This window comes from Mercenaria mercenaria, chromosome 2 (genome assembly GCF_021730395.1).
Source record: "Mercenaria mercenaria strain notata chromosome 2, MADL_Memer_1, whole genome shotgun sequence".
NCBI lineage: Eukaryota > Metazoa > Mollusca > Bivalvia > Venerida > Veneridae > Mercenaria > Mercenaria mercenaria.
In genome coordinates, this window is record NC_069362.1 from 39,047,356 (window position 1) to 39,063,036 (window position 15,681).

Genomic DNA, 15,681 nt, shown 5'->3' on the forward strand with positions numbered 1-15,681 from the left:
TACATTGTAGGATACAATAACATGTGAATTGAAAAAATATAAGTCCAACAATAATTGTACAAACTACAACAGTTACTGCAAACTACGGTATATCGACATAACGGTTACTCATGAAGTATAGTTCAGAAGATCTTCACAAGGGATTAATAAGAACAACTCAAGTGAAATTCACTCGGTTTATTTCATTCACAAAAAAACCCAACGTTTTCTGAGGGGTTAACAGTTAGGACTTTGACTGGCCATCACACCTAATTATACCATTATCGGTAATTGTTAGATGCCATTGTGAACTTCGGATTACCTCGGGTAACATATCGTGAAACAACGTTGGTGAAAAAAAATGCAGATTTTTGCGTTTTAAGTTTTTGCTGGATGAATATTCTGCTGGAAATATTTTGCGATTCTAACAAGAGACCGCAGAAACGCAGAAATATTCCCCCCCCCCCCCACCTTGATGCATTCAGTAATTGCACAAGGAACAGAAATTATTTGGTCACTGTACAGGGAAGTTCTACTGTTCTGGGTAAATGTGACTTTTACCTTTGACCTATTGAACTTAAAATAAATGAGGTCATCTGGTCATGACCAACCTCCCTACTAAGTTAGGTGATCCCAAGTGTTCTCAAGTTATCATTCAGAAACGGTTTAACTGTTTGGGTCACTGTGACCATGACCTTCTGCCTACTGACCTTAGAATCATTACCCGTCATCTACTAGTCATGACTAACCTTCATATCAACTTTCATGATCCTAGGCCGAAGTGTTCTCGAGTTATCATCTGGAAACTGTTTAACTGTTCCTGGTCACTGTGACCTTGATCTTTGACCTACTGACCTCAAAATCAATAGGAGTCATCTGCTGGTCATGACTAACCTCCCTATCAATTTTCATGATCCCAGGCCCAAGCATTCTTGAGTTATCATCTAGAAACTGTTAAACTGTTCAGAGTAACTGTGACCTTGACCTTTGACTTACTAATCTTAAAATCAATAGGGGTCATCTACCAGTCATGACCAACCTCCCTGTCAACTTTTATGATCCTAGGCCAAAGCATTCTTGAGTCATCACCCGGAAACCGTTTAACTATTCTGTGTCACTGTGACCTATTGATCTCAAAATCAACAGGGGTCAACTGCTGGTCATAATCAACCTTCCTGTCAATTTTAATGATATAAGGCTTAAGCATTCTTGAGTGATCACCCGGAAACCGTTTTACTGTTCTGGGTCACTGTGACTTGACCTTTGACAAGCGTTCTTGAGTTATCACTTGGAAAGGGATTGGTTTACATACTGATTAATCGACTGACATCTGCAAAACAATATAACCCTCCTTCCTCAAAGGGTGGCATAAAAAAGATTGCTCCATACTTATCAAAGTTCTGGCCTGGACTAGTTCTAAAATAACCTTTGACCCCAATCTGTGACTTGACCTTTGAGATAGGTACCTGAGGTTTGCACATGACACTCCGTCTCATTGAGGTTAACATTCATGCCAAACATAAACAAGATTACTCCATGAGTATCAAAGTTATGATCCAGACAAACAAATCCTGATGGATGCATGATACATGTACATGCACATTCACCAAACAGCCATTAGGACAACTATGTCTTCACTTCCGAAAGCGGACTTGACAAAAAATCAAACAAATTTGCTGTATCAGCATTTTTGATATTGGCATTATCATCAAATGTCATTGCTGTCAAAATATTTTTTGGTTGCCCCTCATTGAGGTTTTGAAATGTCAAATATAGAGGAAGGCATCAACTATCAAATACAAATCTAAATTGCATAGAATAACAACTGATTTAATACTTGAAGACAGCTATCTAGTAAAACTTTCAATTTACATAATAACATTGTCTGGGACTTTAAATTAAAAAACAATTTTGTGAAGAAAAAAAATTCCAGATGATGAAGCAAAATCGAAATAGCTGTGAAATTATAACATTTTTTACTTATTTGGATCTCTGTATTTATGCTTAGAGAAAGTATCAGTAAGTATTTATCTGCCTTGATTCCTAAACATGTACATAACAACAAACAAATACAAACATCTCTCAACAAGACTGTTTCACAAAAGGAATGAGAAACAAATAATACAGCGAGACTGTTTCACAACAGGACTGAGAAACAAATAATAGACTGAGAAACAAATAATACAGCAAGACTGTTTCACAAAAGGACTGAGAAACAAATAATACAGCAAGACTGTTTCACAACAGGAATGAGAAACAAACAATACAACGAGACTGTTTCACAAAAGAAATGAGAAACAAATAATACAGCGAGACTGTTTCACAAAAGGAATGAGAAACAAATAATACAGCCAGACTGTTTCACAAAGGAATGAAAAACAAATAATACAGCGAGACTGTTTCACAAAAGGAATGAGAAACAAGTAATACAGCGAGACTGTTTCACAAAAGGACTGAGAAACAAGTAATACAGCGAGACTGTTTCACAAAAGGACTGAGAAACAAGTAATACAGCGAGACTGTTTCACGTAAGGACTGAGAAATAAATATTTCAGCAAAACTGTTTCACAAATGGACTGAGAAATAAATATTACAATGAGACAGTTTCACAAATGGACTGAGAAAAAAATATTAAAGCGAGACTATTTCACAAATGGACTGAGAAACATATGTTAGACTATTTCACAAATGGACTGAGAAACATATATTACAGCGAGACTATTTCACAAATGGACTGAGAAACATATATTACAGCGAGACTGTTTCACAAAAGGAATGAGAAACAAATAATACAGCAAGACTGTTCCACAAAAGGACTGAGAAACAAGTAATACAGCGAGACGGTTTCACAAAAGGACTGAGAAACAAGTAATACAGCAAGACTGTTTCACAAAAGGACTTAGAAACAAGTAATACAGCGAGACTGTTTCATAACAGGAATCAGAAACAAGTAATACAACAAGACTGTTTCACGAAAGGACTGAGAAACATGTAATACAGCGAGACTGTTTCACAAAAGGAATGAGAAACAAATATTACAGCAAGACTGTTTCACAAAAGGACTGAGAAACAAGTAATACAGCGAGACTGTTTCACAAAAGGACTAAGAAACAAGTAATACAGTGAGACTGTTTCACAAAAGGACTGAGAAACAAGTAATACTACAAGATTGTTTCACAACAGGAATCAGAAACAAGTAATACAACAAGACTGTTTCACAAAAGGACTGAGAAACAAGTAATACAATGAGACTGTTTCACAAAAGGACTGAGAAATAAATATTTCAGCAAAACCGTTTCACAAATGGACTGAGGAATAAATATTACAATGAGACAGTTTAACAAATGGACTGAGAAATAAATATTAAAGCGAGACTATTTCACAAATGGACTGAGAAACATATATTACAGTTAGACTATTTCACAAATGGACTGAGAAATAAATATTACAGCGAGACTATTTCACAAATGGACTGAAAAACATATACTACAGCGAGACTATTTCACAAATGGACTGAGATACAAGAGGGCCATAATAGCCCTATATCGCTCACCTGTTATCATTGCACTTAAGGACAAGAAATCATAATCAAGATCAATCAAAAGAATTATGAGAAAATATCGTTGAAATTTTCTTAAAGTTACTTCAAATAAAACTTATTTTGAAATCAGGTCTGTAGTTTCATACAAGAAGTTTTTTAACCAAAAAAAAAAAAAAAAAAAAAAAATCTTACAAGGTACAGAATTATGTCAAAATACACCTAAAAATTGGAGCTACCATCCATGTTGTACCACAGAAGAATAGTGGTCTCTGTTTTTCCCTACGGCCAATAATAAAAAAAAGTTACTAAATAAGCTATTTATAGTAACATAAAAGGGAAGTATTTAAAAAAATTATTGTAAGTGACCAAAGAAGGATCTGCCAAATAAAAACAAGAGCACTGCAATGCAACACAAATGCAGAGCAATATACACACAAAACAAAGTCAAATGACCTTTGACCCCTAAGTGTGACCCTGACCTTGAAGTGAACCATCCAAAACATGCGCTCTGCAGGTTGTTTCGATGAGGTGAACATTTGTGTCTGGTTTCTTTGAAATCCTTCAAGGGGTTCAAGGGTTACAGAGCAGAAGGGAAATTGCTAGCCAACAGACAGACAGACAGACACAGAGGCAATAAAATAATACGTCCCTTTGAACGTATAAAAAAGAATCAAGATCTTATGGTGATACAAGTTGTGTGCAAGTTTGGTTAAAATCAAATCATAAATGAAGCTGCTATTGTGCAGACAAGGTCAAAATAGCTTATTCTGGCCCTTTCAGGGGCCATAACTCTGGAACCCATTATTGGATCTTGCCAATTCAAGAAAGGAACCAAGATCTTATAGTGATAGTTAAGTTTTGTGCAAGTTTGATAAAATCCAAATCATGCCAGTTCAGATCATCTGGCCAGTTCAATAAAGGAACCCAGATCTTATGGTGATACAAGTTGTGTGCAAGTTTGGTTAAAATCAAATCATAAATAAAGCTGCTATTGTGCAGACAATGTCAAAATAGCAAATTTTGGCCCTTTCAGGGGCCATAACTCTGGAACCCATAGTGGAATCTGGCTAGTTCAAGAAAGGAACCAAAATCTTATGGTGATACAATTTGTGTGCAAGTTTGGTTAAAATAAAATCATAAATGAAACCACTATTGTGCAGACAAGAAATTTTTGACGCAGGCAAATTTTGGCCCTTTAACTCTAATGGACTGAGAAACAAATATTACAGCGAGACTGTTAAAATGGACTGAGAAACAAATATAACAGCAAGAATATTTCTCAAATGGACTGAGAAATAAATATTACAGCGAGACTGTTTCACAAATGGACTGAGAAACAAATATTACAGCGAGACTGTTTCACAAATGGACTGAGAAACAAATATTACAGCGAGACTGTTTCATAAATGGACTGAGAAACAAATATAACAGCAAGAATATTTCACAAATGGACTGAGAAACAAATTTTACAGTGAGACTGTTTAACAAATGGACTGAGAAACAAATATTACAGCGAGACTGTTTCACAAATGGACTGAGAAACAAATATTACAGCGAGGCTGTTTCACAAATGGACTGAGAAATAAATATTACTATGAGACTGTTTCACAAATGGACTGAGAAATAAATATTGAAGCGAGACGTTTTCACAAATAGACTGAGAAACATATATTACAGTGAGACTGTTCACAAATGGACTGAGAAATAAATATTACAACGAGACCGTTTCACAAATGGACTGAGAAACATATATTACAGTCAGACTGTTTCTCAAATGGACTGAAAAATAACTAGAAAATGCTTTTGTAAAAAAGCGCATGTCTCCCCCAATGCAAAGTCCTATAGGCAAGAAGTCAATAGGGGTCAGGAGCGAAAGTCAAAGAGACACTGATGATTGGCTGCAATAGGGATTATCTACTTGGCATGTCCAGTCATCCTGCTAAATTTCAACACTCTTGGCCTAGTAGTTCTCAAGTCACTGTTCAGGCTCCTGTGACCTTGACCTTTGATCAAGTGACCCCAAAATAAACAGGGGTCATCTACTCTGCATGTCCAATCATCCTATTAAGTTTCAACATTGTGGGTCAAGTGGTTCTCAAGTTATTTCCAAAAAATGATTTTACATGAACAGGCCACTGTGACCTTGACCTTTAATAGACCGATCCCAAAATCAATAGGGGTCATCTACTCCGCATGTTCAATCATCCTATGAAGTTTCAACATTCTTGGTCAAGTGGTTCTCAAGTTATTGATCGGAACTGGTTATCAATGTTCTGGCCTCTGTGACCTTGACCTTTAACAGAGTGACCCTTAAATCGTTACGGGTCATCTACTCTGCATGATCAATCATCCTATGAAGTTTCATCATTCTCGGTTAAGTGGTTCTCAAGTTACTGACGGAGTGACCCCAAAAACAATATGGGTCATTTACTCTGCATGAACAATCATCCTATGAAGTTTCAACATTCTGGGTCGAGAGTTTCTCAAGTTATTGATTGGAAATGGTTTTCCATGTTCAGGCCCCTGTGACCTTGACCTTTTACAGAGTGACCCTTAAATCGTTAGGGGTTATCTACTCTGCAAGACCAATCATCCTATGAAGTTTCATCATTCTCGGTTAAGTGGTTCTCAAGTTACTGACCGGAAATGGTTTTCAATGTTCGGGCCCCTGTGACCTTGACCTTTAACAGAGTGACGCTAAAATCATTAGGGGTCATCTATATATATCTACTCTGCATGACCAATCATCCTATTAAGTTTCAACATTTTGGGTCAAGTGGTTCTCAAGTTACTGACAGGAAATGGTTTTCAATGTTCAGGCCCCTGTGACCTTGACCTTTAATGTAGTGACCCCAAAATCGATAGGGGTCATCTACTTTGCATGTACACTCATCCTGTGAAGTTTCAACAATCTGGGTCAAGTGGTTCTCTAGTTATTGATCGGAAATGGTTTTCAATGTTCAAACCCTGTGACCTTGACCTTTGACAGAGTGACCCCAAAATCAATAGGGGTCAACTACTCTGCAAGACCAATCATCCTATGAAGTTTCATCATTCTGGGTCAAGTGGTTCTCAAGTTACTGACCAGAAATTGTTTTCAATGTTCTGGCCCCTGTGACCTTGACCTTTAACAGAGTGACCCCAAAATCTTTAGGGGTCATCTACTTTGCATGTACAATCATCCTATGAAGTTTCAACATTCTGGGTCAAGTGGTTCTCTAGTTATTGATCGAAAATGGTTGTCAATGTTCAAGCCCCTATGACCTTGACCTTTGACAGAGTGACCCCAAAATCAATAGGGGTCATCTACTCTTCATGATCAATCATCCTATGAAGTTTCAACATTCTGGGTCAAGTGGTTCTCTAGTTATTGATCGGAAATGGTTTACAATTTTCAGGCCCCTGTGACCTTGACCTTTGACGGAGTGACCCCAAAATCAATAGGGGTCATCTACTCTTCATAACCAATCATCCTATGAAGTTTCAACATTCTGGGTCAAGTGGTTCTCTAGTTATTGATCGGAAATGGTTTTCAATGTTCAAGCCCCTGTGACCTTGACCTTTAACAGAGTGACCCCAAAATCGTCAGGGGTCATCTACTCTGCATGAACAATCATCCTTTGAAGTTTCAACATTCTAGGTCAAGTGGTTCTCAAGTTTCTGACCGGAAATGGTTTTCAATGTTCAGGCCCCTGTGACCTTGACCTTTAACGGAGTGACCCCAAAATCATTAGGGGTCATCTACTTCGCATGTACAATCATCCTATGAAGTTTCAACATTCTGGGTCAAGTGGTTCTCAAGTTATTGATGGGAAATGGTTTTCAATGTTCAAGCCCCTGTGACCTTGACCTTTGACGGAGTTACCCCAAAATCAATAGGGGTCATCTACTCTTCATGATCAATCATCCTATGAAGTTTCAACTTTCTGGGTCAAGGGATTCTCTAGTTATTGATTTGAAATGGTTTTCAATGTTCAGGCCCGTGACCTTGACCTTTGACGGAGTGACCCCAAAATCAATAGGGGTCATCTACTCTTCATAACCAATCACCCTATGAAGTTTCAACATTCTTGGTCAAGTGGTTCTCTAGTTATTGATCGGAAATGGTTTTCAATTTTCAGGCCCCTGTGACCTTGACCTTTGATGGAGTGACCCCAAAATCAATAGGGGTCAATTACTCCAGCAGCCCTACAAACCTATGAAGTTTGAAGGTTCGAGGTCAAATGGTTCTCCAGTTATTGCTCGGAAATGAAGTGTGACGTACAGACGGATGGACGGACGGACGGACGGACAGGGCAAAAACAATATGTCTCCCCCAGAGGTGGGGGAGACATATATATTGAAGCGAGACTGTTTCACTTATGGACTGAGAAATAAATATTACAACGACTTTTTAACAAATGGACTGAGAAACATATATTACAATGAGACTGTTTCACAAATGGACTGAGAAATAAATATTACGGGACTTTTTCCCATAGACTGAGAAACAAATATTACTGTAACAGCGACTGTTTCACAAAAGGACCGAGAAACAAATATTACAGTGAAAAAAATATTGAAGCGAGACTGTTTCACAAATGGACTGAGAAACAAATATTATAGTGAAAAGCAAAATGCTGCTAGAAAGTGTTAAGGAAATATTACTTCAGCGAAACTAATTCAGTTAAATGGAAAATTTGAATGTTTCAAGAATACAGTCAATTGTTCGTGAGGTCATGACCACTGGCATTAAGAGTTTCTGATTCCTGTTCCTGTTTGTAAATTGTGTTGTAGTGAGAGACCAGCTGAGTTCAGAGACCACTTTTTGTCCTTCCCGTATTGGTTTCTTAATCCATATTGCAGTGCACTGAGTAATAAATGTAACCAGAAAAGCACAATGTGTCACAGGAGAACAAAATGATTCATGTAACAGGGAAAAAACGTATGTTTCACAAAAGGACTGTAAGTTACAGCAAAAAAAAACAAGAGGGCAATGAAGGCCCTGTAGCGCTCACCTGACCTATTGACCTAAAGACCATCAAGATTAACATTCTGACCAAGTTTCATTAAGATATGGTATAAATGTGTCCTCTAAAGTGTAAACTAGCTTTTCTTTTAATTTGACCTAGTGACCAATTTTTTTACCTGACATGACCCAGATTCAAACTGGATCTTGAAGTCATCAAGATTACCATTCTGACCAAGTTTCATGAAGATACAGTCATAAATGTGGCCTCTAGAGTGTTAACAAGCTTTTCCTTTGATTTGACCTAGTGACCTAGTTTTTGACCCCACCTGACCCAGATTTGTTTTTGACCTGTAGATCATCAAAATTAACATTCTGACCTAGTTTCATTAAGATATGGTCATAAATGTGGCCTCTACAGTGTAAACTAGCTTTTCCTTTGATTTGACCTGGTGACCTAGTTTTTGATCCTACATGACCCAGGTTCGAACTGGACCTTGAGAATATCAAGATTACCATTTTGACCAAGTTTCATAAAGATACAGTCATAAATGAGGCCTCTACAGTGTTAACAAGCTTTACCTTTGATATGACTCAGTGACCTAGTTTTTGACCTGACATGACCCAGGTTCGATCTTGACCTAAAGATTATCAAGATTAACATTCTGACTAAGTTTCATAAAGATACAGTCATAAATGTGGCCTCTAGAGTGTAAACAAGCTTTTTCTTTGATTTGACCTATTGACCTAGTTTTTGACCCCACCTGACCGAGATTCAAACTTGACCTATACAGCCTCAAGACTAACATTCTGACCAAGTTTCATTAAGATATGGTCATAAATGTGGCCTCTACAGTGTAAACTAGCTTTTCCTTTGATTTGACCCGGTGACCTAAATTTTTACCACACATGACCCAGATTCAAACTGGACCTTGAGATCATCTAAATTATCATTCTGACCAAGTTTCATAAAGATACAGTCATAAATGTGGCCTCTACAGTGTTAACAAGCTTTTCCTTTGATTTGACCTGGTGACCTAGTTTTTGACCCCAGATGACCCAATATCAAACTCGTCCAAGACTTTATTGAGGGTAACATTCTGACCAAGTTTCATTAAGATTGGACCCAAATTGTGACCTCTAAAGTGTTAAAAAGCTTTTTCTTTGATTTGACCTGGTGACCTAGTTTTTGACCCCCAAATGACCCAGTATCAAACTCGTCCAAGATTTTATTGAGGGTTACATTCTGACCAAGTTTCATTAAGATTGGGCCAAAAATGTGTCCTCTAGAGTGTTAACAAGCTTTTCCTTTGATTTGACTTGGTGACCTAGTTTTTAACCCCAGATGACTAAATATCGAAATCGTCCAAGATTTTATTGAGGGTAACATTCTGACCAAGTTTCATTAAGATCGGCTCAAATTTGTGACCTGTAGAGTGTTAACAGTCAAATTGTTGACGCCGACAACAGTCATTGGGTGATCACAAAAGCTCACCTTTGAGCACTTCGTGAGCTAAAAACCACAGTGAAATCATAACCCTAGATTGAATAATATTCACAATGGTTTTATTTTCATTAATATTTACGAATAATGTCACTTGCAAATTTAAAATATTTGTGAATAATGTCACTGGCAATTCAAAATATTTGCTGCAATTCCAAATTATTCCTTAATATCGATTTGCACCATGTTCAAAACAAGAGCTGTCAGTGGACAGCGCGCTTGACTATTCTCAGTGCTTGATAGTATAATATAAGCAATGAGTAAAACTTAGACATTACAATAAGCATATTCTAAGTCGAAAAGGGGCCATAATTCAGTCAAAATGCTTGATAGAGTTGCCTCCTTCTTTTTACAGACTGGGGTCATGATGGTAAACAAGTATGCAAAATATGAAAGCAATATCTCAATGGACTTTGCAAATATTTGGGGTGGTACGCAAACTTTAACATTTATTCTAAGTCGAAAAGGGGCCATAATTCAGTCAAAATGCTTGATAGAGTTGCCTCCTACTTTTTACAGACTGGGGTCATGATGGTAAACAAGTATGCAAAATATGAAAGCAATATCTCAATGGACTTTGAATATATTTGGGGTGGTACGCAAATTAACATTTGTGTGACGCTCACGCTAACGCTAACGCCGATGCCGGGGCGAGTAGGATAGCTCCCCTATTCTTTGAATAGTCGAGCTAAAAATAAAAACCTGTGTTCCATGAAGTCTTAACATACTTATTGAGGCTGCTAAACATGTAACCACTAAACAAAACCCATGCAAAATTACCCAATATAAAGTTGTCATTTGAGCAAGACTAGTTTTTAGGTCTTTCTTTCATTTCATCAAATGTTATTTTTATTTACTGGTTCGAGTCGTAAATTCGGCCACTTTGTGTTTTTTCATAAATATTTCTTTCTTTACACAATAATATTGATTTGCACAAAATTTCTACCATATGTAATACATTTAATACAAGCAACATTGATTGTTATCATTACCGGTCATTTACAGTATGGTAAACAATAAAACAGCGCTTAAAATAACGGACAGGTTTAGCCTCCACATTTTACCTTCTAGAGGTTGAAAATATTCAGCCACTTTTTAAACATAAAGTTGATTATATTTTCAACATTGTCTTGGAAATAATTCGACACTGCATTGCAAATCGTTCTTTTTTCAACAAACTGCAGTCAATTTTTAATAGCATACCTCGTTGGAAATATTTGCCATCACAGATTTAAAAAGCACCTGTCATCCTTCTTACAGGAGCATGACGTAGTTTTAATTTTTACGTCACTGTTTATCACATATTCTAGCATAAAACTGCTGTCCTTGTCACATTCCGGGGGTATTTTAACAGGAGAGTAAAGAGATTCTCGCGCTCACGTGCTGTTATATATCACCTTTTTATATATGCGCGTTCCGTAGCAAAGCATAAACGTATTACGGCTCCGAAATGGATAATTCAAAAGGAAATGACGTCAACGTGAAACAAGAGCTGTCCGTAAGACAGCCAAGCTCGACTATTTGAAATACTGTCACAGAAGCAGGAAATTATTACCCAAAATGTTAAATATCAAAAGAGTTTTAAGTTCGAAAGGGGACATAATTTGACCAAAATGCATATCAGAGTTATGGGACTTGATGCTATCAACTAGTTTTATAACCCCGAAGAAACATGTTAAGTTTCAATTCCATATCTGCATTAATTTTGGAGATAGTAACTTGCATGTAAAACTTCAACCAGAATTTTCTAAGTCCAAAAGGGGGCATAATTTGCCCAAAATACATGTCAGAGTTATGAGACTTGACCCAGTGAGGTAGGTAATTGATCTAGAAAAAGAAAAAATAAGTTTTAAATCCATATGCCTTTTAGTAATAGCTGTATGTACTTGCACGCAAAACTTTAACCAGAATTTGCTTAGTCCAAAAGGGGGCATAATTTGGCCAAAATGAAGGTCAGAGTTATGGGACTTGCTGCTATCAACTAGTTTTATAACCCTGAAGACACATGTGAAGTTTCAATTCAATATCTACATTAGTTTTGGAGATAGTAACTTGCATGTCAAACTTTAACCAGAATTTTCTAAGTACAAAAGGGGGCATAATTTGCTCAAAATACGTTAGAGTTTTGGAACTTGACCCAGTGAGGTTGGTAATTGACCTAGAAAAAGAATAAATAAGTTTCAAAGCTATATGCCTTTAAATGATAGCTGTATGTACTTGTCGAGCTAAAAATGTAGACATGAAAATTCAATGACATTGAGGGACTATATACTCATTTACTTTGTTTTAAACGTGTTTTATGCTAGTTAGTGCATGTTCTTTTCATGTTATAAAGTTTAGAATTCAGTTAACTCTTTATATATCTTCAGAGTACACAATTTAGGAAAGGACAACTTTTTTTCTACTCACCTCAACTTGCTGTTTTTTGCCAACTTTGTTGCTCACGCAAGTGCTTGTGAAGACACAGATACTTTCTCAAGCATCTGGCTTGAAAAAAAGCTTTAAAGTGGGTGGCTGAATATTTACGACCTGGCTGAATTTACGACTTGAACCAGTACAGAAAAAATTCCATTTGGCAATAGACTCTAGTTTTTAGAATTTGAAATCCATAAATCTAGACTGCCATAGTGTAACCAGTTTAGTCCAGTTTTCCCCTGAACTTTTATGACTCTAAGTCAAAATTTTGTACAAGCTACAAAAACTTGTATCCCTTTTAAGCATATTTTTGACAATCAGAAGCCATAACTCTGGTATGACAGACAGAAATCTGAAACAAAATCTCACAACTTTGGGATCATGGAGTCCATTCAACATATGTGTAATAGAGTTCCGCTTAAGCCGGTGCTAGGGGGCGTGAGAGGTGTTGCATATTTCATTACTAGTCTGCTATTTTTCTTCGTGGTTGCATTCTTTGCTTCCAAAGGATCTTTTCACAGATTTTATTCATAATTATGCTGAATAATATTCTTATGACATTTCATGACCTTAGGTCAAAAACTTTGCACAAATTTTTATGCCCTTTTAAACAGATTTCTGACTTAGTCAAGGGCCATAACTTTTGTCTTACTTGGTGATATCTCTTACAAAACCCTAATTGCACAACATTTTCATAATCCTGGGTTAAAATGTTTTTTTGAGATACATTTGACACAAACTTTTTTATGCACATTTTTGACCTATTCAAAGGCCAGAACCAGATCAAAAGCCCTGTGGCACAATTTTTCATGATGAATTACAATCCTGTGAAGTTTGATGACTCTGGGTCAAATACTTTTTGAGATATGCATAATACAAAATCTGACAGACAGACAGACAGACGGACAAAGGCAACTCTAAATACCCACTAAAAGAACAAACAATCATTTTATGAGGCTGAGCAAACTATATCTAAAATTAATTATACCATAATACCCAGAAAAGCAAATTGTTACACTGGGAATGAATAATCCAATCTGCAAGATAGGCAAAATATGTCACAAAATAGAACGGAAATTTTCTATGAGTGCAAAAAAATGTTTCAAAAAAGCAGTTTATGGTTAAAAGGAAAAAACACAAAAGAATTAACTTTTGTTACTGTGAAAAGTAAAACAGTGAAAGTTGATTCACAGAGAAACTGAGCTTCAATACTTCCATGATTCAGTGTAGATGTTTTGTTTTGTATTTCAGTCTGCATCTCAGGTTCAAAATTTTTTAACTTTCTTTTTTATTAAGCTGATGCAAATTTAGGTCATATGATGACTTTCCAGCTTTTAATGTTGGAGAAAGACTCCTGGTGCCCCATCTGAGGCAGTTTCTCATGCACAGTGGATGAACCTCCAACCTGTATTAAGCAAGTTGTATGATTTCCTCAGGTCTGAGAATTTTACTCGCCAAGTGGGGTTTCGAATCCACCGAGGTAAGTGGCAAGTTATTCGAGGTAAGCAACTTTTACCATCTGACCACAGAGGCCCGTTTACTGACTTCAGACGTATGTATTTATAAAGCACATTAAAACTTTATTTTGCTGTTTAAAATCACATCATTCATGGGTTACCAGCCATACTATCAATTTATAGTACTATTTGAAGCAGAAAGATACTACTTTATTTAAGCATTTTCTATGTATTCAAATACATGTAAACATACTGAAATTTCAACATCTCTTTTATATATGGGTACAATCAGAAATATTTGCAAGGCTAAAATTTGCTATTTTTGACACTGGAACTGGTTTATGTATATTTATATGTTATTAGCTTTGTATCAGGAAATATTGTGTGACTCTATTAGGAGCACTATATTCTTCCGCTAAAGAATGAGTGCATATTTCCCAATGCAAAGATAATAACCTTTTTATTACATACGTACACGTATAAATGTAATGTAAATATTATGAATTTGTTTGATAGCCTGAATAAGATTGACAATACTGAACTAAATAAAAGAATTAATGCAACGACACACATTAAATTACGTCATGCACCCAATATGAAATTCAGACATCAGTATATGGAAAAATATTGACGTTTCCGGTACTATTTTAACTTTACAGGGAATAGAAACGAGTATGTAATAAATATAAATATCCATGATTAAGACTGAATTGTTATATTTAAATATAGAACAATTTATAATTATAATAGCTGTTTGCTAGTATTTATTTTTGCTTAGACTGAGAGTTAGATAATAAAGCAAAAATAAATCCCTTGCTAAAAGTTTTGGTTTTACACTTGGGGTAAGCAAGATTTTAGGAAAAGGGATAGTGATGCTGTCACAGGTAGTAAGTTAAGGTATGCATCTGTCACATACCAGTGACATTTTCACCAGGTACATCACTTCTCCGGTAGAACGTTGAGTTACCTTCTCGTACTCGCACAGACTCATTACGCGGCCTCAATCCTCGGCTACTTCCCAAGGTTTCTTCAAGAGTCTCGTCTGGGGCAGCAAACTCACGAACAAGCTGAAGTGATAAATGATAATGTAATTAACCCCTGCTAAATTTCTGTAATGAACTTGTCAATCTTTCAATTTGGACAATACCATGAACTGTGAAAAAAGGGTGTTTTTACCAAACTGATACTGACTGAATAGTGAACAGTGCAGATCATGATCCGAATGCATGGATGTGCAGGCTGATCACGATCTACACTGGTAGCAAAGGCAGAATTAATCATGTCCAGCATGGTTAAGTGTTAAATTTGCCCCATGATTTTTTGATATTAAGAAACTTAAGAAGTTTTCTAAAAGCCAATATTATGTTATTTGTAGTAAAAATTTTCAGTTTAGAAGCTTTTTGGTAAAATGATTTCATAATTACAGGCTTCTCTGCTTCACATTATAAGAATATTTTAGCAGCACCATTAGAAAATCAACATAATGCATTTGTGACCAGCATGGATCCAGACCAGCCTGCGCAAGCAAACAGCATGGATCCAGACCAGTCTGCACAAGCAAACAGCATGGATCCAGACCAGCCTGCACAACCAAACAGCATGGATCCAGACCAGCCTGCACAAGCAAACAGCATGGATCCAGACCAGCCTGCACAACCAAACAGCATGGATCCAGACCAGCCTGCACAACCAAACAGCATGGATCCAGACCAGACTGCGCAAGCAAACAGCATGGATCCAGACCAGCCTGCGCAAGCAAACAACATGGATCAAGACTAGACTGCGCAAGCAAACAGCATTGATCCAGACCAGCCTGCGCAAGCAAACAGCATCGATC

The 15,681-nt window shown here is 36.7% G+C and overlaps 1 protein-coding gene across 2 annotated transcripts in view; it reads right to left on the reverse strand.

Moving 5' to 3' along the window:
• Positions 1-15,681, reverse strand: part of LOC128554415 (protein CLEC16A-like) — a 181,945-nt gene that overhangs the window by 137,880 nt on the left and 28,384 nt on the right. Inside the window, exon 11 of one of the 2 annotated variants that reach the window (XM_053535705.1) lies at positions 14,812-14,911. In XM_053535705.1, coding sequence (XP_053391680.1) covers positions 14,812-14,911 — 100 coding nt within the window. Of the gene's footprint in view, positions 1-14,760; positions 14,912-15,681 lie in introns of both variants that reach the window. The other variant, XM_053535701.1, reaches the window with a different exon arrangement.